This window comes from Balaenoptera ricei, chromosome 14, assembly GCF_028023285.1.
Source record: "Balaenoptera ricei isolate mBalRic1 chromosome 14, mBalRic1.hap2, whole genome shotgun sequence".
Classification (NCBI taxonomy): Eukaryota; Metazoa; Chordata; class Mammalia; order Artiodactyla; family Balaenopteridae; genus Balaenoptera; species Balaenoptera ricei.
The window spans coordinates 15,246,120-15,273,674 of record NC_082652.1 but is presented as its reverse complement, the minus strand read 5'-3'; the positions used below and the strand labels follow the sequence as shown (position 1 = coordinate 15,273,674).

Sequence of the window (27,555 nt, the reverse complement as noted above, 5' to 3'; positions counted from 1 at the left end):
AGGGAAGTCCCAGGAGTTTATTCTTGTGTGTTGTGTGAGGAGTGGATACTGGGTCAAAAGAAAAGAAAAACAGAGAAAGTATTTTTGGGACAACTGGTAAAATTCGAATAAAAACGCTGTATTAGACAATAGTATTAAGTAAATGGTAAATTTCCTGAGTGTTATAATGGTACTGTGGTTATGGAGGATAATGTCTTTTCTCTTATATGACCACCTGCAGTTTTTAGGGTCGATGCGTCTCGATGTCTTCAATGAACTCTCAAATGGTTGAGCAAAATTACATATAAGTATGAAGAGACAGTTAATAAAATGTGACAAAATATTAGCAATTGATGACAGGCATATGGATATTTATTATACTTTACTATTCTTGCAACTTTTCTTGAGGTTCAAACTTTTGAAAAATAAAAAGCTGAGAGGAAGTGTGTCATTGCAAGGTTTGAGCAGGCTGACGAGGGCGCCGGGCCCCTTTAAGATGGCCCCGTGCCTTACGTCCCGCCCCCAGGCCCCGCCCACCCGGAAGGGCTTGGCCCAAGCCCCGCCCCTCCACCGCCTACGGCCTTTTCTTTCCAGGCCCGGCCCGGCCCTCCGCAGCGGAGTGCAGTCACGTGAGCCGGGCTGCGGCGCCCCGCTCCGCACCGTCATGGTGGACCCGATGTATGGAGCCCCGGGCGGCCGCTTGGCCCGGGCGCTGACGCGGGCGCTGGCGCTGGCCCTGGTGCTGGCCCTGCTGGTCGGGCTGTTCCTGAGCGGCCTGACCGGCGCAATCCCGACCCCGAGGGGTCACCGGGGACCGGGAAGGCCGGTCCCACCCGCCTCCCGCTGCCGTTCGGTGCTCCTGGACCCTGAGACGGGCCAGCTGCGCCTGGTGGATGGCCGCCACCCTGACGCCGTGGCCTGGGCCAACCTTACCAACGCCATCCGCGAGACCGGGTAAGGGTTGGCCCGGTCTCGCGCGGACCAGCCGGGGGAGGGAGTTGCGTGGGCGCCGGACCTCGCCTGCCCCTAGGACCGGCCTCTTGCCGGTGACAGAGTCCCATCCTTGTCTCCCTGGGGGTCAGTGTCCCACCTCTGAGGCTGCTGCACCGTAGTTGGGTGGGGCTGATGCCGCATCCCTCAGCTCATGGGGACCAGTCCTTTGCCTTCAGCCAGGGATGACAGTACCTCTGTTTCCCTAGTGATACAGTAACTCTTATTCCCACGTAGGCCGGCAGTCTCCCCCTCAACCCTCATCTCACCTCCATGACCAGAGGGGTGGTAATGGCTCTCCAGGAGAAATTCTCACTTCTTTGGTTTTAGCTTACCCCGTGGGTGCCAGCCCCACTGCCTTCTTTCCAGAACCAGAGCAGCAGGACTGAGCTTGGATTCCAGGCCAGTCTGAAAACAGAGGGTCCCTAAATTCACAAAGACCCAGAGTGTATCATTGCTTGGCCTCTGCTCCTTGCTTCCCTCCTCTCTCCTGGTCCAGGGGGAAGTCACTTGGCCAGATACTTAGTATGGGGCCAAGCACTCCATCTTTGGCAGTCACCGTCACTATCCTTATCACTGGGACCCAGGCTGTCATTCTGTTGTATGGCTCTTACCTAACTCCTCTGCCTGTCTGGGCTCTCATTTTCCCATCTGTGGCTTGGATTTTGATGATGTGCTCTGGCTGGGAAGTTGGGTGGTGTCCCTCTCAGGCCTTGTACCAGGGCTGGTGCCCATTCATTCATTCACTCACCTGGTGCTCTTGGCTATGGGGACACAGAGCTGAGGGGGTCCCCATTCAGTCAGGGAGACAGTGCCAGGAGGGAAAATCCTGGGCGTGGGGAACATCTGCCTCAAAGCCTTGTCAGCAAGTCCCAGATCCTGGATCCACGCTGTGTTGGGGAATCTTGGGGAACCCTGTGTTCCCCACTCCCCCCCTCCACCTGCACTGTCCCATCCTGGGGTCATCCCAGTGCTTAGAATACGTTACCCCCTCCAGCAGGCACGGCTTCTCCCACTGCTGCCCCCATCCATTTTGCTGGCTTGCATTCATTTCTGCAGGTGTTGGGGAGACATAGGACACTGTGGACACCCCCGTTCTGGTGCTTTGTGGCACTTGGGAGTGTATTAGATAGACAGACCAGAGATTGTGGGGAGAGGATTTGCTGCAGACCCAGGAGCTGGGTGCGGCTAATCTGGGAAGGCTCCCAGGGAGAGGAAGCCACAGAGTGGGCTGGCGTCTGTAGAGGGAATCAGAACTCTGTGGCGACTTGACTCTGGAATCTGGTGACCCAGTCTCTGCTGACTCATATGTTTTGGGCCCCCGCTTAGCAGAGCTAAGAGAGATGACAATCTCTGGATGCCAGGGACGGGGCACAGAGGTAAGGCTCAGCATGGGGAGGGGGCTTTGGCCCCAGCAGTTCCCCGCTAGGCTGTGTTGCTGTCAATTATGGAAAACAGAGAAGTGGGGAGAGGGCTCCCCTGCTTGTGCTGGATGGAAAGTTCTTCCAGGCTCAGCTCTGGCGCTGTGTGACCTTGGGCAAATCACTTCACCTCTCTGAGCCTGTTTCCTTCCCTGAAGGTGGGCCTCGAAGGGAAATTTGGGGAATCACAGAAAGCACCTCTGTTTATTTACTAAAGGAAGGAGTGAATGAAAGAGAAAGGAGCGCGTGTCTTCTGCCCCCATTTAGCAGGTGGGGAAACTGAGAAGTGAGCCCTGGTCTCTTCCACCCTTCTTGCTCTCACTTCACTGTTCCAGCATCTTTTCTGTCCAGTCTGCCCCTTTCCCTGTGGGTTTGACAGCACTTGGGACTATGATGTAGGGAAAACTGTATGGGAAGCCCCCATTTTATAAGCAGGGAAACGGAGGCCCTCAAAGACACCCTCCTGAGAACTCAAGAGTGAGATGTAAGAAAGACATCTGGGGTGTCCTGGCCCCCGAGCAGTAAAACCGCTGATTTGCAGGTGACTGTCTTATTTTTTGGAGGGTGGAAATCATGGTTTGACTCTTCTGTTCACCTAGAATTGGGATCCTTCTTCCTTTCTGGCTCCCAGATTTCACCAGATCCTGGGATTGTCAGGATAACTTGCACGTCTCCTTCCCCCATAATCTTTCCGCTTACTTGTGCTGTATCTGACTCTGGACTGACACTCCCCATGGAGCCTGAAACATTTAGATTTAATGCTAGGGGATCAGAGATGCACCCAGAGGCAGCGCCTGCGCCAGCCTGTCTCTGGTCTTGGTCCTGGGGAGGCCGAACCCTCCAACCTTACCTTTTCCTCCTTTTCTGACCTGATGCCCCCCAACCTGCTGATTGACCTAAATAGCCTTCGAGTTGGGAGAGGAAGTGAATACCAATAAGAGGGAACTAACCTATTAGGAAACTGGGAAACATCCCAAATCTACCACCCAACAGGCAGAAACCCAGCCCAGTAAAATGGATAAATACCACCCAACTGTTTCTTTTTCTTTTCTTTTTTCCTTTATCTATTTTTTTTGTATTTTATTTTATTTATTTTTTTATACAGCAGGTTCTTATTAGTCATCCATTTTATACACGTCAGTGTATACATGTCAATCCCAATCTCCCAATTCATCACAGCACCACCCCCAACCCCCGCTGCTCTCCCCCCTTGGCGTCCATATGTTTGTTCTTTACATCTGTGTCTCTATTTCTGCCCTGCAAACCGGTTCATAGGTACCATTTTTCTAGATTCCACGTGTATGCGTTAATATACGATATTTGTTTTTCTCTTTCTGACTTACTTCACTCTGTATGACAGTCTCTAAATCCATCCATGTCTCTACAAATGACCCAATTTCATTTCTTTTTATGGCTGAGTAATATTCCATTGTATATATGTACCACATCTTCTTTATCCATTCATCTGTCGGTGGGCATTTAGGTTGCTTCCATGACCTGGCTATTGTAAATAGTGCTGCAATGAACATTGGCGTGCATGTGCCTTTTTGAACTATGGTTTTCTCTGGGTATATGCCCAGTAGTGGGATTGCTGGGTCATATGGTAGTTCTATTTTTAGTTTTTTAAGGAACCTCCATACTGTTCTCCATAGTGGCTGTATCAATTGACATTCCCACCAACAGTGCAAGAGGGTTCCCTTTTCTCCACACCCTCTCCAGCATTTGTTGTTTGTAGATTTTCTGATGATGCCCATTCTAACTGGTGTGAGGTGATACCTCATTGTAGTTTTGATTTGCATTTCTCTAATCATTAGTGATGTTGAGCAGCTTTTCATGTGCTTCTTGGCCATCTGTATGTCTTCTTTGGAGAAATGTCTATTTAGGTCTTCTGCCCATTTTTGGAGTGGGTTGTTTGTTTTTTTAATACTGAGCTGCATGAGCTGTTTATATATTTTGGATATTAATCATTTGTCCATTGATTCGTTTGCAAATATTTTCTCCCATTCTGAGGGTTGTCTTTTCGTCTTGTTTATGGTTTCCTTTGCTGTGCAAAAGCTTTGAAGTTTCATTAGGTCCCATTTGTTTATTTTTGTTTTTATTTCCATTACTCTAGGAGGTGGATCAAAAAAGATCTTGCTGTGATTTATGTCAAAGAGTGTTCTTCCTATGTTTTCCTCTAAGAGTTTTATAGTGTCCAGTCTTACATTTAGGTCTCTAATCCATTTTGAGTTTATTTTTGTGTATAGTGTTAGGGAGTGTTCTAATTTCATTCTTTTACATGTAGCTGTCCAGTTTTCCCAGCACCACTTATTAAAGAGACTGTCTTTTCTCCATTGTATATCCTTGCCTCCTTTGTCATAGACTAGTTGACCATAGGTGTGTGGGTTTATCTCTGGGCTTTCTATCTTGTTCCATTGATCTATATTTCTGTTTTTGTGCCAGTACCATATTGTCTTGATGACTGTAGCTTTGTAGTATAGTCTGAAGTCAGGGGGTCTGATTCCTCCAGGTCCACTTTTTTCCCTCAAGACTGCTTTGGCTATTCGGGGTCTTTTGTGTCTCCATACAAATTTCAGGATTTTTTGTTCTAGTTCTGTAAAAAATGCCATTGGTAATTTGATAGGGATTGCATTGAATCTGTAGATTGCTTTGGGTAGTATAGTCATTTTCATAATGTTGATTCTTCCAATCCAAGAACATGGTATATCTCTCTATCTGTTGGTATCATCTTTAATTTCTTTCATCAGTGTCTTATAGTTTTCTGCATACAGGTCTTTTGTCTCCCTAGGTAGGTTTATTCCTAGGTATTTTATTCTTTTTGTTGCAATGGTAAATGGGAGTGTTTCCTTAATTTCTCTTTCAGATTTTTCATCATTAGTATATGGGAATGCAGGAGATTTCTGTGCATTAATTTTGTATCCTGCAACTTTACCAAATTCATTGATTAGCTCTAGTAGTTTTCTGGTGGCATCTTTAGGATTCTCTATGTATAGTATTGTGTCATCTGCAAACAGTGACAGTTCTACTTCTTCTTTTCCAATTTATATTCCTTTTATTTCTTTTTCTTCTCTGATTGCCATGGCTAGGACTTCCAAAACTATGTTGAATAATAGTGGTGAGAGTGGACATCCTTGTCTTGTTCCTGATCTTAGAGGAAATGCTTTCAATTTTTCACCATTGAGAATGATGTTTGCTGTGGGTTTGTCGTATATGACCTTTATTATGTTGAGGTAGGTTCCCTCTATGCCCACTTTCTGGAGAGTTTTTATCGTAAATGGGTGTTGAATTTTATCAAAAGCTTTCTCTGCATCTGTTGAGATGATCATATGGTTTTTCTCCTTCAGTTTGTTAATATGGTGTATCACATTGATTGATTTGCGTATATTGAAGAATCCTTGCATCCCTGGGATAAATCCCACTTGATCATGGTGTATGATCCTTTTAATGTGTTGTTGGATTCTGTTTGCTAGTATTTTGTTGGGGATTTTTACATCTATATTTGTCAGTGATATTGGTCTGTAATTTTCTTTTTTTGTAGTATCTTTGTCTGGTTTTGGAATCAAGGTGATGGTGGCCTCATGGAATGAGTTTGGGAGTGTTCCTTCCTCTGCAATTTTTGGAAGAGTTTGAGAAGGATGGGTGTTAGCTCTTCTCTTCTCTCTTTTATTTTTTAAAAAAATTTTTATTGGAGTATAGTTGATTTACCATGTTGTATTAGTTTCAGGTGTACAGCAAAGTGAATCAGTTATACATATATCTACATTTTTTTTTTTTTAGATTCTTCTCCCACATAGGCCATTACAGAGTACTGAGTAGAGTTCCCTGTGCTATAGAGCAGGTTCTTATTAGTTATCCAACTGTTTCTTTGAAAAGTCACAAAAGATAAACTTACACCATCAAGAATGGAAGAGGAGTGATAGCCGCAGATGAGGTGGTACATCCCACATAGTAGTGGGTGTCCAGGGCACACTGTACACTGAAGGGACAATGAAGGTGAGGGGAGATTTGTGACCCACTGCTCATCTCACAAGAATGGTCTGGCTTTTCCCAAATGTGGCCTCTTCATTAGATCCTGGAGTCATCTCAGAGGTATTAGCTGCCCCTGACATAAAACCACAGTGTGGCCCATACACTTTCCAAAAAAAAAAAAAAAAGACTGGGGAAGTAGATTCAGTGCAGCCGACTTTTTATTTTTGCCAAGGAAGTAGTGTATTAAAGACAAACCAGTACAATATTTATTGATCTCTGCCCATTTCATCTAATAAAAGATCCGCTATTTTAGAACCAAACAAGCAGGAAGGACATGATCTCTGAATCAAGAACAGTCTAATAGGGACATTTTGCTTTAGAAACACATTCTTTCCAGTGGTTTGTTGTTTTGTTTTGTTTTGGCCAGGGACTGGGGTAGAGTCTCCCAAAGTTGTCAGCCAGCACAGCAGTGAGGGATTCCAGAAGCCATTTGCTGATGTCCAAGCCTTCCCGTTTTACAGATGGGGAAGCTGAGGCTGGGAGAGAGTGGAGGTGTGGTATGACGCAGGGTTTCAGGTTTAACATCAGAGAGATCGAGGTTCAGATCTCTGCCCGGACACTTCCTACAGGTGGCTGTCGGCAGCTGCCTCACCCCGAAGAAAATCATTTGATTAGGGCTTAGGGCCCGATGCAGCAGAGGGATCCTCAGAGATCAGCCAGAGGGGCTCTAGCACTGAAATTCCCTCATGAATGGGAATCTCTCTCTTTCCAAGGTATTCTGGAAAGATAGGCAGACACCTACGTAGCCAGGTTTTCTGAGAACTCAAGCAAAGTGCACAAACCCCATCCAAACCGAATCACCCCAGTTGCCCTTTGGAATAAGGCGGATCAGAGAGGAATGCAGAAGGCACTCTCTCCGACAAGGGCAGTGACTAATTCCATATTTACGGTACTGTGGCCTGGCTGGGGGGCGGGGTTCGGGGGGGAATTGTCACTCTCCACTCATCCTTTTCCTTTCTGTCCAGCTTGAAAGAGTCACACTGCTCTCTTTTAAATCTTTGTAACTGTTACACAAGTACTTAACTTTCCATGGTAAAAAAAATTCTAGCAGTTTAGAAAGGTGAGGTGGAATGTGGAAGGTAAACTGCGCTCCCCACTCTTTCTTTTTGTATATAACCACTGTTAGTTCTTTCTTCTAGAATTTTCTATGCATAAACAGGCCTAAACATACATACATATATACATGTGTATACGTACTGGTATGTGTGTGTGTGTAATGTTTTTGTACATGGGGTTATCCTGAGTCCACCGTTTGTCCTTCTCTAATCTTATTTTTTTTTTAAAAACTTTGTGTCTGACATCTCATCAGCACATGGCGGTCTGCCACATGGTTCTAGAAGCCCACCGCATATATGGATAGATTATTGTAACAGGCCCCTAACCCTGGATGTTTTGGGAGGGTCCTGTTTCCCTCAGCTCTAGTCAAAAATGCTGCTGTGAGCTCTATTTACAATAGCCAGGACATGGAATCAACCAAAGTGTCCATCAACAGATGAATGGATAAAGAAGATGTGGCACATATATACAATGGAATATTACTCAGCCATAAAAAGAAACGAAACTGAGTTATTTGTAGTGAGGTGGATGGACCTAGAGACTGTCATACAGAGTGAAGTAAGTCAGAAAGAGAAAAACAAATAACCGTATGCTAACACATATATATGGAATCTAAAAAAAAAAAAAAAAATGGTCATGAAGAACCTAGGGGCAAGATGGGAATAAAGATGCAGACCTACTAGAGAATGGACTTGAGGATACGGGGAGGGGGAAGGGTAAACTGGGACGAAGTGAGAGAGTGGCATGCACATATATACACTACCAAACGTAACACAGATAGCTAGTGGGAAGCAGCCGCATAGCACAGGGAGATCAGCTCGGTGCTTTGTGACCACCTAGAGGGGTGGGATAGGGAGGGTGGGAGGGCGGGAGATGCAAGAGGGAAGAGATATGGGGACATATTTATATGTATAACTGATTCACTTTGTTGTAAAGCAGAAACTAACACACCATTGTAAAGCAATTATACTCTAATAAAGATGTTAAAAAAAAAAAATGCTGCTGTGAACAAGGACGCTGATACGTATCCGTGGGGGCTGTGTGAGCACTGGTCACGGGCTGAGTTCCTGGCTGCGGCCTGTCTTCAGGGCCTCAGCACTGTGGCCTTGACTGAGCCTGCTCCCTGCAGAAGGAGAGCTTTCAAGCAGGCGCTGTCTGGAAGAAGGCCACTGGCCTCTCAGTTATAACCAGGACTTGGCATCTGAACAACCTTTTTGGTTTTATGTAAGTTGTGTATGTTCTCCCTTGATTCCCCCGCTTTTTTTTTTTTTTTTAATCACGAGGGGAACTACATTCTGTACCCTGTTTTAAATTTCTTCCCATCACCAAGTCTACTGGATTGCTCCAAACCTCCCCTCTCAGGTTCATGATGAGACACATATTTAGTGAGTATAAAACGTGAGTTCTCTTCTGGCACCTGCCATGGCAACCCTCTGAAGTGGGAATCGCTTTGCCCATTTTACAGGTGAGGAAACTGAGGCCCAGAGAGGTTAAGCAATTTGCCCAAAGGTACGCAGTTGATAAGAGAGAGACCTGGGGATTCAGACGATGCCTGAGGGACCCACAATCCCAGACTCTCTTTGTCCTCCACTCTCCTTGAAATTTAAGACCTTTATTCTAGTCTCTTCTGTTTTTCTGTCCATATCTGTGATTATATGTGAGTCATTAGCCGGAAGTTCATGGCTCTTAGATTTGTTTGATAAGAGCTAACTCTTTCACCTTCAAGGACAAAACAATCCCCCACAAAACTCAGTTAAGGTAGAGGCTCAGGGCACATCATGCTCTGTGATGTTAGTCTCAGCTCTGTTGGGCAAGTGACTTCACCTCTCTGAGCCTCAGGTCCCACAACTGTAAATTGGGAGAATCAAACTCATGTCATAGGGTCTTTGGGAGAATTTAGAGAGAAAAGTAGACATGTGATGTGCTTAGCACTGGGGGCTATTGTTATCCACCATAGCAGGGCCTCATTACCAGTCCCCACAGCTCCATTTTATCTTGTAGCTCAAATTCTTTGGAATTTGTAGTTCCAAGTTCTTTGGAACTCTCAGAGCTCAGGCTTCCTTCTTTTACTTTCCCTCTCCTCCCCCCCACCCCCCTTCTCCCTGCAAGCTCCTACTTAAACTTCAAAACCCGGAGCAGCTGTCACCTCTTCTGTGAAGCCTTCCTAGATTTTACTCCGTAGCAGCAGGGTACTTTATTCCTTTTCTCGTCATAGCAGTTACATAGCAGTTACATATATTCATTCTTGTATACCCTCGGTGTCTGGCACCCAGTGGGTGCTCAAAGAAGCTTGATTGCCAAAACTATTGGGTGTGAGTATTTTGATAGTCATTTCCTCTCCTGTGTCTTCTCTAGGGCAGAGCTGTGCCTGTCCTGGAGCTCTTTGGTGACTTTTTAGCCAAATTCCTGTGAGACAGTCCTGGCTGAGCCTGGCTCTCCGTGTTGTGTAGCCTCTTCAAGGTCTCATTAGTGTCTTCTGTTGCCCTCATTTTCGTAATAGAAATTGCCTTCACAAGTGTTTTCCTTAGTTAACAGAAGTCACCTGGGTGAATATTCTTTGTGTCCTTGGAGCAAGGATGAAATCCAGAACCATAAAGGAAGGACTGATAGGACAAAACTGAAAACTACCATATGGCAAAAACAAAAGCAAAAATCAATTAAAATACAGGCATTTTCAATATTAGTGACAAGCCAAGGGCTAATATGTATATAGAGAATTTCACCAATCAATAAGAAAAGGTGATGGGAATTCCCTGGTGGTCTAGTGGTTAGGATTTGGTGCTTTCACAGCCGTGGCCAAGGTTCAATCCCTGGTTGGGGAACTGAGATCCCGCAAGCCACGGTGCAGCCGAAAAATAATAATAATAATAAGATGAAAAAAACCACGGTAGAGAAAAATGAGTAAAGGACATGAACCAAAGAACTATAAATGACCAATAAGAAATAAGAAAATGTATGTAACTTAACTCATTAAAGGATTATAATTACATGATTGAATTTTTCAACTGTCACCTTAGTAAGGATGAAAAAGATTGATTTTAAGCAGGGAAGTGCACAGACAGGAGTTTGTACGTTGTAGAAATGCAGTATATACCCCAGGCATCACCTGGGAGCTCGTTAGAAATACAGAGTCTTGGGCTTTACCCCAGACCTCCTGATCAGAATCTGCTTCCTGAGAGCCAGCCTGCCTGGAATTGAATCCTAGCTTTGCCCTTTCTTAGCTCTGTGACCTTTGGTATGTGTATCAGCTAGTATTGGGCAACAGTGTTGTGTAGTAACAAACTGCCCCCAAACTCAGCGGCTTGAAATGATAACCGTTTATGCCCGTGGATCCCTGGAGCAGTTGGGGCAGCTCTGCTTCATGCTATAGTTCTGCAGACCTGGTCAGCAACATGTGTCTCTCATATTCTTGGGACCAGCGAGCTGGCCGGGCATGTTTCTCTCATGGCCATAGCAGGGACACAAGTGGAAACACGGGAGGCCCTTTGAAGGCTAATCTCATAACTGACACAAGTCACTTCCACCGCATTCCATCGGCCAGAGCAAGTCATATGACATGACTGAGCCCAAATCAAGGGGACAGGGAAGGACATTTGGCCAGTGGTGGGAGGGATGTAAAGCCACACAGCAAAAGGCAGGGACATGGGGGGAAGAGGCTGCGATGCCATCTACCACAGCAGGTACATAACTCTGTGCTTGAACTTCCTCCCCTCCTGTACGATGGAGACAAGAACGGTGCCTGCCTTGCCGGACTGTGGGATTGTCATGAGGACTAGTACATGAGTTAATAGATATGGAAGTGACTAGAACAGTGCCTGGCTCAGAAGAAACCCTCAGTAGATATTAGCTGGTATTATCGTGGGGGAGGGGTGGAGAATGAAGGTTAGTACAGCCCTGGGGGAGGCTGTTTGTCAGTATCTATTAAAATTAAAAATACATGTGCCCTTTGACCTAGCAGTTCCTGTTTTAGGGATTTAGCCTGACACGTGCACAGAGACAGACTGACAGACATTCACGTGAATGGCAGTTCATCACTGCGTTGTTTTCTATGGTTTAAAACTGCAGACAGGTGCACGCCGAGCTGAGGGCCCGTTTCACGCTTGCCCTCTCGCTGACCAAGTGTCCCCTCTCCTCCCCCTGCAGGTGGGCCTTTCTGGAGCTGCACACGAACAACCACTACAATGATAGCCTGCAGGCCTACGCAGCGGGCGTGGTGGAGGCCGCCGTGTCCGAGGAGGTAAGGGCCAGATGCGGGACCCCGGGGTTCCCCCCGCCCATCAAGTGTGTTCCCCAGGGAGCTTTGGAGGGTTCTGAGGTATGTGTAGAGGGGGCTCTCCCACCCCCAGCCTTCCATCTAGTTGGGGAGAAAAGGCTCACATGTATTTGTTAAAAATTTACACTGGGTGCTATTTGATGCATGTAAAAAATACACAACACATTCCAAGTTACGAAGCTTAGTAATAAAATGAACACCCAAACTAAACCCTGGACTGTTACTGAAACCACTGAAGCCCCCTCTCAACTCCGTTCCCCTGCGTCTCCTACCCCAGAGACACCCACCACACTACATGTGGTGGCTGTCATTCCCTTTCATTCATTCATTCATTCATTCATTCATTTATATTGAGATAGAATTCACATGCCATAAAATTCACCATTTTATAATGTACAGTTCAGTGGTTTTTAGTATATTCACAAGGTTGCACGACCACCACCACTGTCTAATTGCAGAACCTTCTCATCAGCCCAGAAAGAAACCCCATACCTGTTAGCAGTCACCTCCCTTTTTCCCCACTCCACCCAGCCCCTGGCAATCGCTAATCTACTTTCTGTCTCTACGGATTTGCTTATTCTGAACAGTTCCTATGAAAGGAATCATCCAATATGTGGTCTTTTGTGGCTGGCTTCTTTAACTTGTCTCCAGGGTTCCTCCACATTCTAGTGTATGTTAGTACTTTATTCCTTTTTATGGCCGAATAATATTGCATTGTAGGGATAGACTATTTTATTTATCCTTTCATCAGTGGGTGGACATTTGAGTTATTTCCACTCCCTTCCTTTGGTTAAACTAGTTTTACTACATGTGATGAAACCTTAAACAACATATTATTTTGCTTTACCTGCTTTTGGGCTTTTTAAAAGTGATAATCACAGATTTCAGAAGGCAGACCTCATCGGGAGTGGGTGAGGCCGTGGTGGGCTGGCCATGCTCCCACACTGTGTGTGAAGGTGTGACACCCACGTTGGAATGTAATTTGGCATTAACGTGTAGAGTTGAATACACACATGCCTTAGGACCCAGGGGCCCCACTCCTTCGGTGTGTACCTTAGAGGTGACCCAAGGGGTTCAAAGCAGCCCCGAGGCAAACACGCTCAAACGCCACCGGTGGGTGCACGGGTAACCGGATTGCAGTACTGTCACAGTACAGGATCATAGAGCAGTGAAAATGAACGAGCAGAGTGGATGGGTGTGAGATGCATGGTGGTGAGAGGGACAGAGCACGTCACAGGAGACGGTGTACAGTGTGACAGCGTTTAATAAACTCCCTCTCCTCATTCTGACACCCAGCTGCAGTTTGAGATGCCCTCCTGGGACCTTGATGTCTGGGGAGGTGTCAGACACTGGGTCAGGCCACGCTGTTTTGGGTGCTTGGTGGTATCTGAGACAAGATTCCATCTCTCAAGGGCCCCGTAGCCTGAGCCAGGAACACTGAGGCAAGGCCCTAAGTGGTTCTCACGTGAGGAACCCCAGACACACGTGCCAGGGGCTTTGCCCACGTTACCTCTCTGAGCTTGCACACCAGCCCCCGAGGGAGGCTCTCCGTCTGTTGGGGTGACGGGGACGATGGGCTCATATGGTCTTTCACCCCCCAGCAGGCTGGCCCAGCTTGTTCATGTGATGTCGGGGCGGGGAGGTGGGGAAGGCCTCTTGAGGGCTGGTGGAACTGGCACAGGATTCTCTTGCCAGGTTCACTGTGGTGTCCTCAGTGCTCAGGACAGGACATAGTAGGTGCTCAAAAAAAAAAAAAAGGTAGTTGAGTGACTGAATACATGTATAGATGGGGGGGGGGTCCCCAGTAACAGAGGAGGCGTAATCTAGGGCAGACTGTGAGTGCTGAAGGCTTTCAGAGGAGGGAGGCATCCAGAGGCATTGGGCCCTGGTGGGGGTGAGAGCTGGCTGGGTGAGAGAAGCCAGCGTGAGCAAAGGTGCAGAGGTGTCCTCACCAGAGCTCCTTGACTCTTTGGAGACCTGGATAGGGGTGAGGACTCTGAGCCCGAGTGGGGGCCAGTGGGGTCCTCAGGGAAGAGCACAGCCCCGCTGCCCCGCCCCTGTCCTCGCCCACCCCACAGCTCATCTATATGCACTGGATGAACACGGTGGTGAATTACTGCGGCCCCTTCGAGTACGAAGTCAGTTACTGCGAGAGGCTCAAGAAATTCCTGGAGGCCAACCTGGAGTGGATGCAGAAGGAGATGGAGTTGAACAATGGCTCTGCTTACTGGCACCAGGTGGGCGTGGCCCCCATGCTCAGAGGGCTGGGGCAGCAGGCTGGGTCTGCTTTGGGGACCTGCTACCACTGCGGCTGCTACTGTTCCAGCTGGCCAACCTATCTGTCCCCTGCTCCTCCTAGCCAGCCATTTCTCCCTTCCTCCCTCCCTCCCTCATCCATCCACCCACCTACCTACCCATCCTCCCATCCATCTACTCATCCATCCACAGATCCTTCCAGTCTTCCCTCCTTCCCTCCCTCCATGTCCATCCTTCCCTTTCTCCCTCCCATACAGCCATCTATCCATCCACCCACCCACCCCTCCATCCATCTACCCGTTCATCCATCCATCTATTCATCCATCCATCCATCCATCTAGCTTTTCAGCACATTCGTCCACCCACAAGTCTATCCATCTTTCACTCTCTTCTTCCCATTTATTCATCTGTCACCAACCTGCCCATCTTAGCCTAGTTGTCAGATATTCTATCCACCCGCCTTGTTGATATACCCCATTTGGTTGCCTGTCTCTCTCTCTGTTTATCATCTACCTGTCTGTCCATCTACCCTCCCATCTACCTGCCTAGCCATCTTTCTGATGGACCACGTTCCCTGCTTCATTCCTCCTCTTCCTTCTGGCCAGAGCCTAGGCACCTCTCAGTCGGTCCATCTGTTGGTCCATCCCCTCTGCTCTGTCTCTGCTGCTCGTACATCTCACCAGGGGCTGCCCAGTTCTCCAGGGTGATGCCCACACTCCTTAATGTGGCCTCAACACCCCCCTGCACCCTCTCCCTCCCCAGCCTCATCTACTGACCTTCTTGATCTGTGCTCCAGCCTCCCTGGCCTCCTCCCAGTTCCTTGAACAAGATGTTACCTCTTCACTCAGGGCTTTAAAATGTGCTGTTCCTTCTGCCTGGAACACTTTTCCTTCTCCCCCCTCTGCCTGGCTCACCCCCACCACTCCTCACCTCCACGTCCCCTCCGTGCACTTCTTCGTAGCACTCTTGTGAGGCATTCAGGTTCTGTCTTCAACTGGACTTGGGCCGCATGAGGACAAGGCAAGGACCACATCTGCCTTGTCCACTGTGGTATCCCCAGTACCTAGCACAGGGGCTGGCACATAGTAGGTGCTTTATAAGTGAAGGTTTGTTGAGTATTTACAGATGAAGGAGTGAATCCCTCTGGTCCCGTCCATCTGCTTCAGCACCTGCCTGAACATCTGTCCTTCTCTTCACTCTCCTGTCCATCTAGATGATTGCCTTTCTCTCTCTCCTTCTCTCGTTTAACTCGGTAGCCACCATCCATCCATCCATCCATCCATCCATCCATCCATCCATCCATTTGTCCTTTTGTCCATCCATCTTACGGATGCTTGCTAGGTACCTGGTGTATGCCCAGCACAGGCCAGGGCCCGGTGGGGGACACAGTGATATACTCCATGGTTACAGAACAATGACAGTGACAGTGGGGAGAAGTCAGCCACGAGACAAGTGCGCTGAGCCAGCAGCACAGCCAGTAAAACTCAGAACAGGGAGCAGTCAACAGTGGGCCAAGGCAGGCTGGGAGGCTTCCTGGAGGAGGTGGGTTTGAGTTGGGTTCTTAAGTGGGGTGATTTGGGGTTGCCACAGGATGGAGACATATAGTTAAATGATGGCAGGAGGGTGCTTGGCATGGAGGGGTGGGTGGTGGTTAAGGGGGGGGTCAGGGTTGGCTGGAGCCTGGAGGGTGCACCTGAGCCTCCCTTGCTGGAGCCCCCCCCATTGCAGAAGGTATGAGCCTGGGGGAGAGGCCTCACACTCCCTCTGCCCCCTGCCCCCTGCCCCCTCCCCCTCCCCTTAGGTGCGGCTGACCCTCCTGCAGCTGAAAGGCCTAGAGGACAGCTATGAAGGCAGTGTGACCTTTCCAACTGGGAAGTTCACCATCAAACCCTTGGGGTTCCTGTAAGTGCCACCCCCAGAGTGGACAGGGCAGGGGAAAGTGCCACACACCTTATAGTCAGACAGACCTGGGTTCCAATACCAGCCCTGCCACTTCCTGGCTACATGGCCTCGGACCGGTCGCCCAACCTCCCAGTGCCTCAGCTTCCTCTTCTGTGAAATGGGTATGTAATGGCACTCCCAGCAGGCGTGGTAACCCTCCGGCACTCTGACCCTCCTCAGCCTGTTGCAGATCTCTGGGGACCTCGAAGACTTAGAGCTGGCCCTGAATAAGACCAAGACCAAGCATGCTATGGGCTCTGGCTCCTGCTCCGCCCTCATCAAGCTGCTGCCTGGCCAGAGTGACCTCCTGGTCGCCCACAACACCTGGCACTCCTACCAGTACATGCTGCGCATCATGAAAAAGTACTGGTTCCAGTTCAGAGAAGGGCCCCAAGGTGGGTAGATGTGGGTGGGTCTGTGTGTGAGCATGTATGTGGGTACACAGTGGGCATAGTACTGGGAGGTGTGGGCCTCAGCCCCGTATACACTGGGGTCACCATAAGGCCACTCTTAAGAGTTCATGTTATTTTTAACATGTTTATTTCCTTTTAATTTTTATCTCACAAGGCGTATCAGTAAGCTACTGCTGCGTAACAAATCACCCCAAATTTAAAACAACAAAGGTTTAAAACATAACCATATATTTTTGCTCACGTGTGCGTGGGTCTGCTGGGTGGTTTTGTTATTCTGGGACAAGCCTGCTGATCGTGGCTGGGCTCACTGATGCTTCTGTAGTCAGCTGGGGTGAGCTGGCTGACCTAGAATGGCCTCGTCTGCACGTCTGGGGGTTGGCTGTCAGCTAGGATGATGTGACAGCTGGGCTACATGGTCTTTCATCCTCCCACAGGCTAGCTCAGGTTTGTTCATGTGACATCTGGGCAGGGAAGTGTGGAAGGCCTCTCGAGGGCTGATTGAAACTGGCACAGCATTCTGTTGCTCAAAGTAAGTCAAGTGACCCGTGCAGATTCAAGAAGTGGGGAAATAGACCCGACCATGTGATGTAAGGAACTGCAGAGTCACATTGCAGATGACGTGGATACAAGCATGGGGAGAGTTACAGCCATTTTTGCAAACAGCTACACAGGAATGGATGAATACGTTCTTCCTGTCAAATGTGAAAACCTTGCCACTAAGGCCCAAGTGCCGGATAGTGTGCCCGTCATTCCTGGCCCCAGTGTTAGTCTAGAGGTAGCCACTGCCAGATGTTTGCAGTGCCTCCTTCTTGGCCAAACTTAAAAAAATTAATGTTGCCAGGAGGTGGCGAGAGGGTGGGGAAATGTATACCCTCATTCACTGCTAACGGGAGTGGGAGCTGGCACGGCCACTTTGAAGAGGAGCCCAGCTGGCGTCTAACAAAATTTAAAATCTGTCTTGCCTGTGATCCAGCAACTCTCTGGCTCATATCTGTCCCTGGAGAAACATTTCTATTTCTGCAAGGGGATTGTGTACGTGGATGTCAGCTGCATTAGTGGTTTGGAAACAACCTAATGCCCATTAATTTAAATTTAAACTTCTAAATTGACATTTGTACAGAAAAGTGTGCTCATCATAAGTGACCAGCTGGAATTTTTGCACGTTGAACACACACCTGTGTGTGTAATATCCAGACAGAGAAACAACATTCCCAGCCCCCAGAAGCTTCCTTCCTGTCCCTTTCCAGGCACTGTCCCCAGCCCGTAGTGACTTCTCACAGCCTGGATTAGGTTTGATGGATTTGGAATGTTTTGCGAATAGAATCATGCAGCATGGGCTTGTTTGCATCTGGCTTCTTTCACTCAGTGTAACGTCTGTGAGTTTCATCCACGTTGTCCTCTGTAGCTGCAGATCTGTCGTTCCCATTGCTGTGTATCCACTATCGTCTTAATATCTGAAAAACCTATATAAGTCATACACGTATGTTATAGAAAATTGGAAAATGCGGCAAAACACACATACACACAATGAAAGTCACTGGAACACCCCACATCCCACAAGAGATCATTTCTGCAAACACTTGGTTATGTTTTTTTAGACTTTTAAAAAAGTACCTCACTTTTCCATTTGTTTTAACTTATCAATATTTTTATTATACTATTTATATGTAAATACACCCTCACTGCCACAGATTCCAGCAATAGAGATGAAGAAATACATCTCCCTTGATACCTTCGTCCCAAATTCCAGATCTCTCCTAAGAGGAAAGCACTGATGCCATTTTGGTTTGGATCTATCTAGATTTTGGGGGATGCATTTATATGTGTGTATATATGGACCTTTTTAAAATTAATAGACTTTATTTCTTAGAAAAATTTTACATTGACATAAATTGAGTAGACAGTACCGAGCGTTCCCATATATCCCCCTTCCCACTTTCCCCTGTTACTAGCCTCTTGCATTAGTGTGGTTCATTTGTTACAATTGATGAACCAATATTGATACATTATTGTCAACTGAAGTCCATGGTTTACATTTGAGTTCACTCTTTGTAGAGTTTTATGGATTTTTGATGAACGCTCAATGACATGTATCCGCCATTACAGTATTCTACAGAATAGTTGCACAGCCCTAAAAAGTTTGCTTTCTGGGTTTTTAAAAAAAACATAAATGAGATCATGCTACATGGATTGTTTGCCACTTGTTCCTCTTGTTCCACAGCTGGCCTTGGAGAGCTTTTGATATTGCCATGTTCGGTCCACCTTTTAACAGCTGGACGTTAAATTTTAATTAGTCCCCAGTTGAGGATATGGGCCATTTCCAGGTCTTTGCTCTTCCTCCCTTCCTCCCTTCCTTCCTTCCTTCCTTCCTTCCTTCCTTCCTCCCTCCCTCCCTTCCTTCTTTCTTTTTAAAAAATATTTATTTCTTTATTTGGCTACACCATGAGGCTTGTGGGATGTGGGATCTTAGTTCCCCGACCAGGGACTGAACCTGGGCCCTCACCAGTGAGAGCAGGGAGTCCCAACCACTGGACTGCCAGGGAATTCCCAGGTCTTTGCTGTTTCAAACAGTACTACAGCAAGCAAGTGGGCCCCCAGATGTGTTTCCTGGTGGAAATGCTGGGTTAAAAGATGAGAATAATTAAAATTTTAGTTTCTAGATAGATAACAGCCAAATTGCCTCAAAAAATGGTTGGGCCAATTTACACTTCCACCGCCATTCTGTGAATATGTTGTCTTTCCCCACAGCCTTGCTAGCACTGGGTATTATGGTTCATTTCAAATTTTTTTGCCATTCTGCTGGGTGATAAATGATGTCCCGGACGAAGTTTGTTCTGTTTTTTTTTTTTTAATTCACTTTATTGATGGATAGCTTAAATACACATTTAGAGCATATAATTTGATGGGTTTGGACAAACATCTGCAGTCATGTAAACACCATTCCATGAAGATACAGAACATTTCCGTCACCCTAGAAAGTTCCCTGCGACCTTTGCAGTTAGCTTCCCCGCCTCTCCCCAGGCAACCGCTCTTCTGATTTCTTTCCCATGAGGTTAGATTTGCCTGTTCTAGAACTTCATATAAACCTGCACTAACTTTTAAAAATTTTCGAAGGGAACTCCCTGGCGGTCCAGTGGTTAGGACTCTGCCCTTCCACTGCAGGGGGCACAGGTTTGATCCCTGGTCAGGGAACTGAGATCCTGCATGCCTCACGGTGCAGCCAAAAAAAAATCGTTTTTTCTAGTTTTATTTATTTATTTATTTATTTAATTGAGGTGAAATTCACATAACATAAAATTAACTATTTTAAAGTGAACAATTCAGTGGCATTTAGTGCATTCACAGTGGTGTGCAACTGCCACCTCAGTCTAGTTCCAAAACGTTTTCATCACCAAGAGAGGAAACCCTGTACCCACTGAGTAATCACTCCCTTTTCCCCCTCCTCCCAGCCCCTGGCAACCACCAATCTACTTTCTATCTCTGTAGATTTCCCTGTTCTGGACATCCCATAAAAATGGAAACATACAATGGTGGTTTTCTTACGACTGGCTTCTTTCACTCAGCGTCATAATTTCAAGGCTTCTCCATGTCGTAGCAGGTGTCAGCACTTCATTCCTTTTTCTGACTGCCTAATATTTCACCGCATGGAGATACTACAGTTTGTTTATCTATCCATCTATTGATGGATATTTGGGTCATTTCTTTTTGTATTCTACACTTATTTTTAATAATTAAAAAAACAAATTACTCAAGTCATACATGTTCACTGTAGAAAGTTAGAAAATAGAGCACAAAGAAGGAATAAAAATCACTTGTAACCCGCCCTGCCACCAGCCCCTGAAAAACCACCATTGGTGTTGGTTGTTTTCCCTTCCAGTTTTAGCTGTTCATTGATGGCTTTGCCCTTTTTACTTTTATCTATTTATTAGTTATATAGAAATAGCTCCTTTGGTCCATCCCCTCATCCCTAGGGGCCCTCATCCCTACCCCAGAACACTTTGTACCAAAAGTCCATCCCTTGACAAGTGCTGGTCTGGTTACGCAGTAACCTTGATTGTAGGCCTACTGGGTACCCACTGTTATGCTAGAAACTACCTCCACGATCTTATAAATTAAATCTTTACAACTGCCCTGTGTGAGATGAAGGATTATTATTCCCAGTTTGCAGATAAGGAAACTGAGGCTCAGAAAGGCTAAGTAACTTGACATAAATCAAACAGTTGATAAGGCCTGAACCGGGATTCTGCCCAGGTCTCCTCCCGACAAAGCCTGTGCTCTCATATGATCCATCCATCTCACTTCCAGGAAATAAAATCTTGAGGAAGTGTCTGCACTCCTATGTTCATTGCAGTATTCACAATAGCTGAGATATGGAAACAACCTAAATGTACATCGCCAGACAAATGGATAAAGAAAATGTACACGTACACACACACACACACACACATACACACACACACACACACAAAATGGAGTATTATTCAACTGAAAAAAGCAGGAAATCCTGCCATTTGCGACAACATGGGTGAACCTGGAGGCCATTATGCTAAGTGAAATAAGTCATAGAAAGACAAATACTGTATGATCTCACTTTCATGTGGAATCTAAAAAAGTTGAACTCGAGGGAATTCCCTGGCGGTCCAGTGGTTAGGACTCAGCTTTCACTGCTGTGGGCCCGGGTTCAATCCCTGGTTGGAGAATTAAGATCCCGCAAGCTGCGTGGTATGGCCAAAAAAAAAAAATGTTGAACTGATATAAGCAGAGAGTAGAATGGTGGTTGCAGGGGGCTGGGGGGAGGGGGAAATGGGGAGATGCTGGTCAGAGAGTACCACCTCGCAGTTAGAAGACAAATGAATTCTGGAGTCTAAAGCACTGCATGGTGACTGTAGTTAACAACGCCGTATTGTATACTTGAATCTTGCCAAGAGAGTAGAACTTCAGTGTTTTCACCACACACACAGCAGAGGTAACTACGTGAAGTGATGGATGTGTAAATTAGCTTGACTGTGGCCATCCTTTCACGGTGTCTACGTCTATCCAAACATCACAGTGTGCACCTTAAACACAGACAATTTTTATTTGTCAATTATACCTCAGTAAAGCAGGAGATAAACCCTCCCCCCACCCCCCCAAAAAAACCAGAAAAACAAACTCCATGCTCTCAGACTTCTGGGTATTTGCTCTGTGAATTATCTTTTTCACAATAGGTTTTTGCAATTAAAAAAAAAAAAGGAAAGCCAAAAAAAGGTACAGTAATCAAAAAAATTATATATATATATGTATATATATATATATATATATATTGCTACTAGCTTTTACACAAATGGCCTGGTTTGCTGACTCTCAGAAAGACTGGAGTAGGGGCTTCCTATGAAGCCTGCCGTTCCACCTGGAGACTCCCAAGTCTTGCTGGGAGGGGGGAGTGGGGTTCTCCGTATGCGCTTGTCTGACCAGGCCCCCTCCCCGCCCCCCCCCCCCCCCGCCCCCCGGGCTCACTCTCCCGCCTGCAGAGCAATCTACCCGGGCTCCCGGCAACAGGGTGACCTTCTCATCCTACCCTGGTACCATTTTCTCCTGTGATGACTTCTACATCCTGGGCAGCGGGCTGGTGAGTCATCCTCTGGTGTCACTTTTCTCCCCGGGGGCAGCTTCACACCCAGCAGCTTAGGCACAGCAGGGGGACGCAGACACCCCCCATTCCCGCATCACCACCACCCCAGGGCCGAGGCCGTCCTCCACCAGGAAGCGCTTGTAAAATGTCGCTCCCCAGGTCACGCCCGGGCCTCCAGACCCTGCAGCCGGCCTGGGACTCTGCATTGTCCTGCAGCTCCTCAGAAATCCCTGGTTTGGGCCCTTTTGAAATATCCGTGGCCCCAGTGACCTCATTTTGTGTTTATGTATTTAGGACAAGCCATCTTTCTCCCTACCATGACTCTGCTCTTTCTCGTTCAGCCTTCCCTCTTGCTTTCCACAAAACCCCCTCTAAACCTGGCTGGGTTTTCTGAATAAATGTTGTTTACAATGTGTTGTTTTTATCGGTTTTCCTGGCTGGGCTGCAAACTCATTTAGAAATCTGTTCCTGGCACCCCTAGACGACACAGCAAGCCCTGTAGTCGCCAGGGTAACACTGCAGAGGAGAAAAAACATCACTTAAAAAAAAAATCCTAGATGCAGAAGACGCCAGTTCCTGGGGAGGGGAGAGGAAGGGGCTCTTTTTCTTCTATTACTTTGTGAGAGGAGCGTGGGATTTAGTTCCCTTAAATGTGGGAAGAAGCATGAGAGGGGCCAGGCAGTGGGTGAGGGGACCCCCTTGCTGCGGTCTGGGGTGGGGAAAGCAGGAGTGAAGCCTGGGGAAGGACAGTTGAAACAGTTTGATCCAGTTACGAAAAGTGTCCGGGAAGGAAATTTACCTCCATCTGGGTTCTTAACTGTTTTTGTGCCACAGACTCCTTTGGCAGTCTGGGGCCGTGAACCCCTTCTCAGAATAATGCTTTTAAATGCACAAGCCAACATATATGGGATTATAAAGGAAACCAATTATATCGACATGCATTTATCGAAATATTATATAAGTAAACTTTTAATGTAATATACAAGTATACCTCGTTTTATTGAACTTTGCAGATATTGCAGTTTTTACAAATTGAAGGTTTGTAACAACCCTGCATCGGGCAAGTCTGTCAGAGCCATTTTTCTAACAACATTTGCTCATTTTGTGTCTCTGTGTCACATTCTGGTAATTCTCACAATATTTTAAGGTTTTCATTATTATTATATTCATTATGGTCATCTGTGGTCAGTGATCTTTGATGTGACTATTGTAATTGGTTTTTTGTTTTTGTATTTTTTTTTCTATTTTTAAATTAAGGTATGTACATTGGTTTTTAAGACATAATACTATTGCACACTTAATAGACTATAGTATAGTGGAAACATAACTCTTATATGCACTGGGAAATCAAAAAATCCATGGGACTTGCTTTCTTGTGGTGTTCGCTTTATTGCAGTGGTCCGGAACAGAACCTGCAGTATCTCTCGGGTCAGCCTGTATGTGCTGCTTTATTAGCACGTTAAATAAGAAACTCCAGGGACTTCACTGGTGGTCCAGTGGTTAAGATTCCGTGCTCCCAAGGCAGGGGGCACGGGTTCGATCCCTGGTCGGGGAACTAAGATCCCTCATGCCACAAGGTGTGGCCAAAAAAAGAAAGAAAGAAACTCCAGTGGCAGGTGGGCTACCTGCCATAATTTAGATGTATGAGGAGCGTAAACGATATCTTGAGATGTGTGCAATCCTGTCCTATGGTGGGAAAACATCTGTGATTTCTGTTGGTGACGATCTCAGGTACCGCTAATAACACTGTCATGTGTCACCTCATTAGCAATGGAAGGAGATGCTGCATTTCGGTTTGACATTAGTGGAAATAAAGATGTAATGTTTCCCCGCCCAAGTCTGCAGACTCCCTGAGCACTGTCCCAGATTGAGAACAGCCCCTGGCGCAGAGAGAGGAAACTGCCCTCCAGGGCTTCTGAGGCCATGCGGGTCTGAATCCTGGCGATGACGTGGGACACTAGAGGGATGAGGAGGGTACAGTGTGGAGGGAGTAGAGAAGCTCTTCCTACCTGGGCATCGCTATTGAGAGGCTTGCTTTGCAGATTCCTCTTTGAAACATCATATTGATGGCTACTGCTATCTCGTAGTTGTTTTCCAGCTTCGTATAAAAAAGGAAGAAGCATGCTAATATCCTGCTGTAGGGGAGCAAGCCCCGATTTAAGAGTTGGAAATCTGAGGATCAAATCTTGGCCCAGCCACGTAGCGGCCATGACCTTTTGGCAAGTCTTTTAGCTTCTCCAGGCCTCAGTTTACCTTTCAAGAAGAAGGGGGCTTAATAGCCATGCTGTGTTTTCCCCCGGAGGGCTGTAAGAGTTCATGGAGACTGTAGCAGTCCACCAGGCTACCAACTCCAAGCCTCCCAGCTTTCCCTGCGGAACTGCAGGGAAGGGGTAGAGATGGGATGCTATGTCTCTCTGGGGAAAGAGTTGACCCACTTGGTAGGGGGAGTGGGTCCCGTAGGAGCGGCACCCTGGGCTCTCTTAGGGGCTGTTCCCCAGGGCAAAGGTGGATGCATGATCTTGATCATGACCCCCCCTCAATGCTCATCCAAAGAACTAGTGAGGAACATGCACCTAAGCCAGGACATGAAGTTTTAAAAAACTAGTCAACAAATTTGAACCACGATTGATGCAGCGCTGCCACTTGGTGGCACCACGCCCCGGCTGTGAGTTAGGGGGCCCTTTCGTGCAGCGCCCCCTCGGCTCTCCCACAGGTGGCCCTGGAGACCACCATCGGCAACCGGAACTCGGCCCTGTGGAAGTACGTGCAGCCTGAGGGCTGTGTGCTGGAGTGGATGCGAAATGTTGTGGCCAATCGCCTGGCCTTGGACGGGGACTCCTGGGCCGATATCTTCAAGAGGTTCAACAGTGGCACGTGAGTGGGCTTCTGGCACTGCGGCCATCCCACCCAACCTCCCCACTAATGCTCAGACCCTGGGAGACCTGACGTGGCACCAGGGCCACACCCCCCACACCCTCTGCAGAGTCCTCTCCTTGTTTTATACGTGGGGAAACTGAGGCACGGGGAAGGAAAGGATTTGCCCCCCTCTTGCAGGCTCCTCCACCCAGGGAAAGGCTCCCAGAGGGAGGACAGGAAGACACTTGGAACTTGAGAGCTCTGGGGACAGTGGAGAGGGCCATCCGAGGAGATGGACATGGGTGGATGGGGGCCCCATGAGCCAGAGACATGGGAACTGGATAGGGCAGGGTCTTAGAACATTGCGCAGAATTGACCTTTGTTCCAGTAAGCACTAGGGAGCCATAGACTCTTCTGGAGCAGGTAAGCAGCACGATGAGAGAAAAGTCTGAGGACGCCTGCTCAAGCTGCAGCGTCCGGGTGACGGTCGGATGGCCGGACGCGCCCAGACCACCCCGGCCCCATGATTCCTGACTGTGTGTGGCCCTGGGGGCAGGGGGAGGCTGGGGCAGTGACCACAGGGTCTGTTCAGCCCTCCTTCCTTGGGCACGGCAGGTACAACAACCAGTGGATGATCGTGGACTACAAGGCATTTGTCCCCGGCGGGCCCAGCCCTGGGAGAAGGGTGCTCACCATTCTGGAGCAGCTCCCGTGAGTACCCGGAAAGGGGCAGGGCATTCCAGCAGAGGGAACTGCCGAGGCAGAGGCCTGGAGGCAGCTAGCTGAATCGTGTGCGGGAGGGGAAACATCAGGAAGGCAATCCTGGAGGAGAAGGCAGCTCCTGATTGGGGCTAAAGATTGGGGACATAATCTAGCCCCAGGCAGTGGGGAGCCATTGAGGGTCCTTGAGCAGGGCAGCGCCCACAGGAGCCCCCTTTCTCACCACTCCTGCCCCGTGTCCCTTCCCGGTCGCAGGGGCATGGTGGTGGTGGCCGACAGGACCTCGGAACTCTACCAGAAGACCTACTGGGCCAGCTACAATATCCCGTATGTCCCCCCTTCCTGGTATTCCCGACCCTTTGCTCAGCTCTCCGTGCTGGGGAGGGGTGCGTCCCAGGTGATTCTTTAACTCCACAAAGAAACCCACCCTACCCCCTTTTTCTCCAGGAAAGCCCTGATGGTTTTAGGGTACAGTTGTGAGGTCGGCATCCGTTCGGCCTCCCAGTCTGCACCCACCCACCGCAGGGTGGTAGGAGGCGGCCTGGCTCAGGTGCCGACCCCTGCCGTGGCTCTCCAGCTGGAGCTGCTTTAACTGGGCTACACAGCCAGCACCTCTTGACCCTCACTGTGCTTTACCTGGGTTATCCCCTTTGATCCGTGCAGCCACCGTGCGTGGTAGCCACGGCTCCTATTCCCATTTCACAGATGATGAAACTGAGGCCTTGAGAAAGTACCTAACTCTCCCAAGGTTCCATAGGTGGCCAACAGTGAAGTCAGAATTTGAACCCGTGCCTCTTGGACCCCAGAGCCCTAGCTTGGCCACCCCACCAAGCCACCCCACAGCACAAACAAAAGACATGATTATTGCTATCCCGACTGTCGTGGTTGTTGGTGTTAATGTCCTGGCACGACCGCCCCCTTCACCTCCCTGGCCACGGTCACGGCCGGGTGAAGTCAGTGGGAGTCGTGAGTGACCATCCTCGTTCCCAGCAGGTCCTTTGAGTCTGTGTTCAACACCAGTGGGCTGCCGGCCCTGGTGGCCCACTTTGGGGACTGGTTCTCCTACGACGGGAGCCCCCGGGCCCAGATCTTCCGGCGGAACCAGTCGCTGGTACACGACCTGAAGTCCATGATCCGGCTTATGAGGTACGCAAGGGACCATGAGCCCAGAGTCATGTGGTGGGGCTTTATTGTAACTCATTTCAACCTCCCAACAAGCCCGGGGGGGCGGCAGGGGGGTGGTGCAACTGTGTAGCAGCCAGGACAGCAGGACCGAGGCAGCGCTCAGCTGAGCCCTCTTGCTGTCCTCATGTCATGGGTGAGGATGACGAACAGCTGTGGAGTGACCGCCCTGTGCTGGGCTCCGTGCTTGGCACTGGGAAACAGGCACAGAACGTGTCCCCACTGTCCTTGGGGAGCACCCTGTCCTTTGGGGGATGCAGAAATCCATCCCGTATTCACACCGATGTGGAAGTGTAACTAGAACCGTCTGAACTCCAGGAGATGCTATGAAGGGACAAAACGGGGTCTCTAGCCTGGCCTGGGATGGGGGCCCAGAGGGATTCCCGGAGGGAGGGAGGGAGGGATGGCAGAGCCGAGGCTGAGTGAGGCCTGTGGAGTGACCAGCTGAAGGGGGAGGTGGTGACTGAAGCCCAGGCGGCGGGAGGGAGCCGGGCACGTTGCAAGCAGGCGGCTGGGTGAGGGGCTGCCGCTAGCAGTCTGGCCTCCCCCGCTCCCCGCACCACTGATGTCTTCTCTCTTTCCGCATCCAGGTACAACGACTTCCTGCATGACCCCCTGTCATTGTGCAAAGCTTGCAACCCCAAGCCCAACGGGGAGAATGCCATCTCGGCCCGCTCTGACCTCAACCCAGCCAATGGCTCCTACCCCTTCCAGGCCCTGCACCAGCGCTCCCATGGGGGCATCGATGTGAAGGTGCCGGGCCTGGGGCTGTGGATGGGCTCAAAGTTGGGGCGGGGAGCAGCAGAGCCTCGCAGGTGGGGACAACTC

At 48.4% G+C, this 27,555-nt stretch overlaps 1 protein-coding gene across 2 annotated transcripts in view; it reads left to right on the top strand.

Annotated features, from left to right (window-relative positions):
• The first annotated feature begins 555 nt into the window (after window positions 1–555).
• PLBD2 (phospholipase B domain containing 2) overlaps window positions 556–27,555 on the top strand; it is a 28,027-nt gene continuing 1,027 nt past the window's right edge. Inside the window, exons 1-11 of one of the 2 annotated variants that reach the window (XM_059894567.1) lie at window positions 556–933; window positions 11,619–11,712; window positions 13,827–13,985; window positions 15,806–15,906; window positions 16,126–16,340; window positions 21,869–21,966; window positions 24,683–24,843; window positions 25,441–25,536; window positions 25,801–25,872; window positions 26,539–26,691; window positions 27,318–27,480. In XM_059894567.1, coding sequence (XP_059750550.1) covers window positions 644–933; window positions 11,619–11,712; window positions 13,827–13,985; window positions 15,806–15,906; window positions 16,126–16,340; window positions 21,869–21,966; window positions 24,683–24,843; window positions 25,441–25,536; window positions 25,801–25,872; window positions 26,539–26,691; window positions 27,318–27,480 — 1,602 coding nt within the window. In that variant the 5' untranslated portion in view covers window positions 556–643. Of the gene's footprint in view, window positions 934–11,618; window positions 11,713–13,826; window positions 13,986–15,805; window positions 15,907–16,125; window positions 16,341–21,868; window positions 21,967–24,682; window positions 24,844–25,440; window positions 25,537–25,800; window positions 25,873–26,535; window positions 26,692–27,317; window positions 27,481–27,555 lie in introns of both variants that reach the window. The other variant, XM_059894566.1, reaches the window with a different exon arrangement.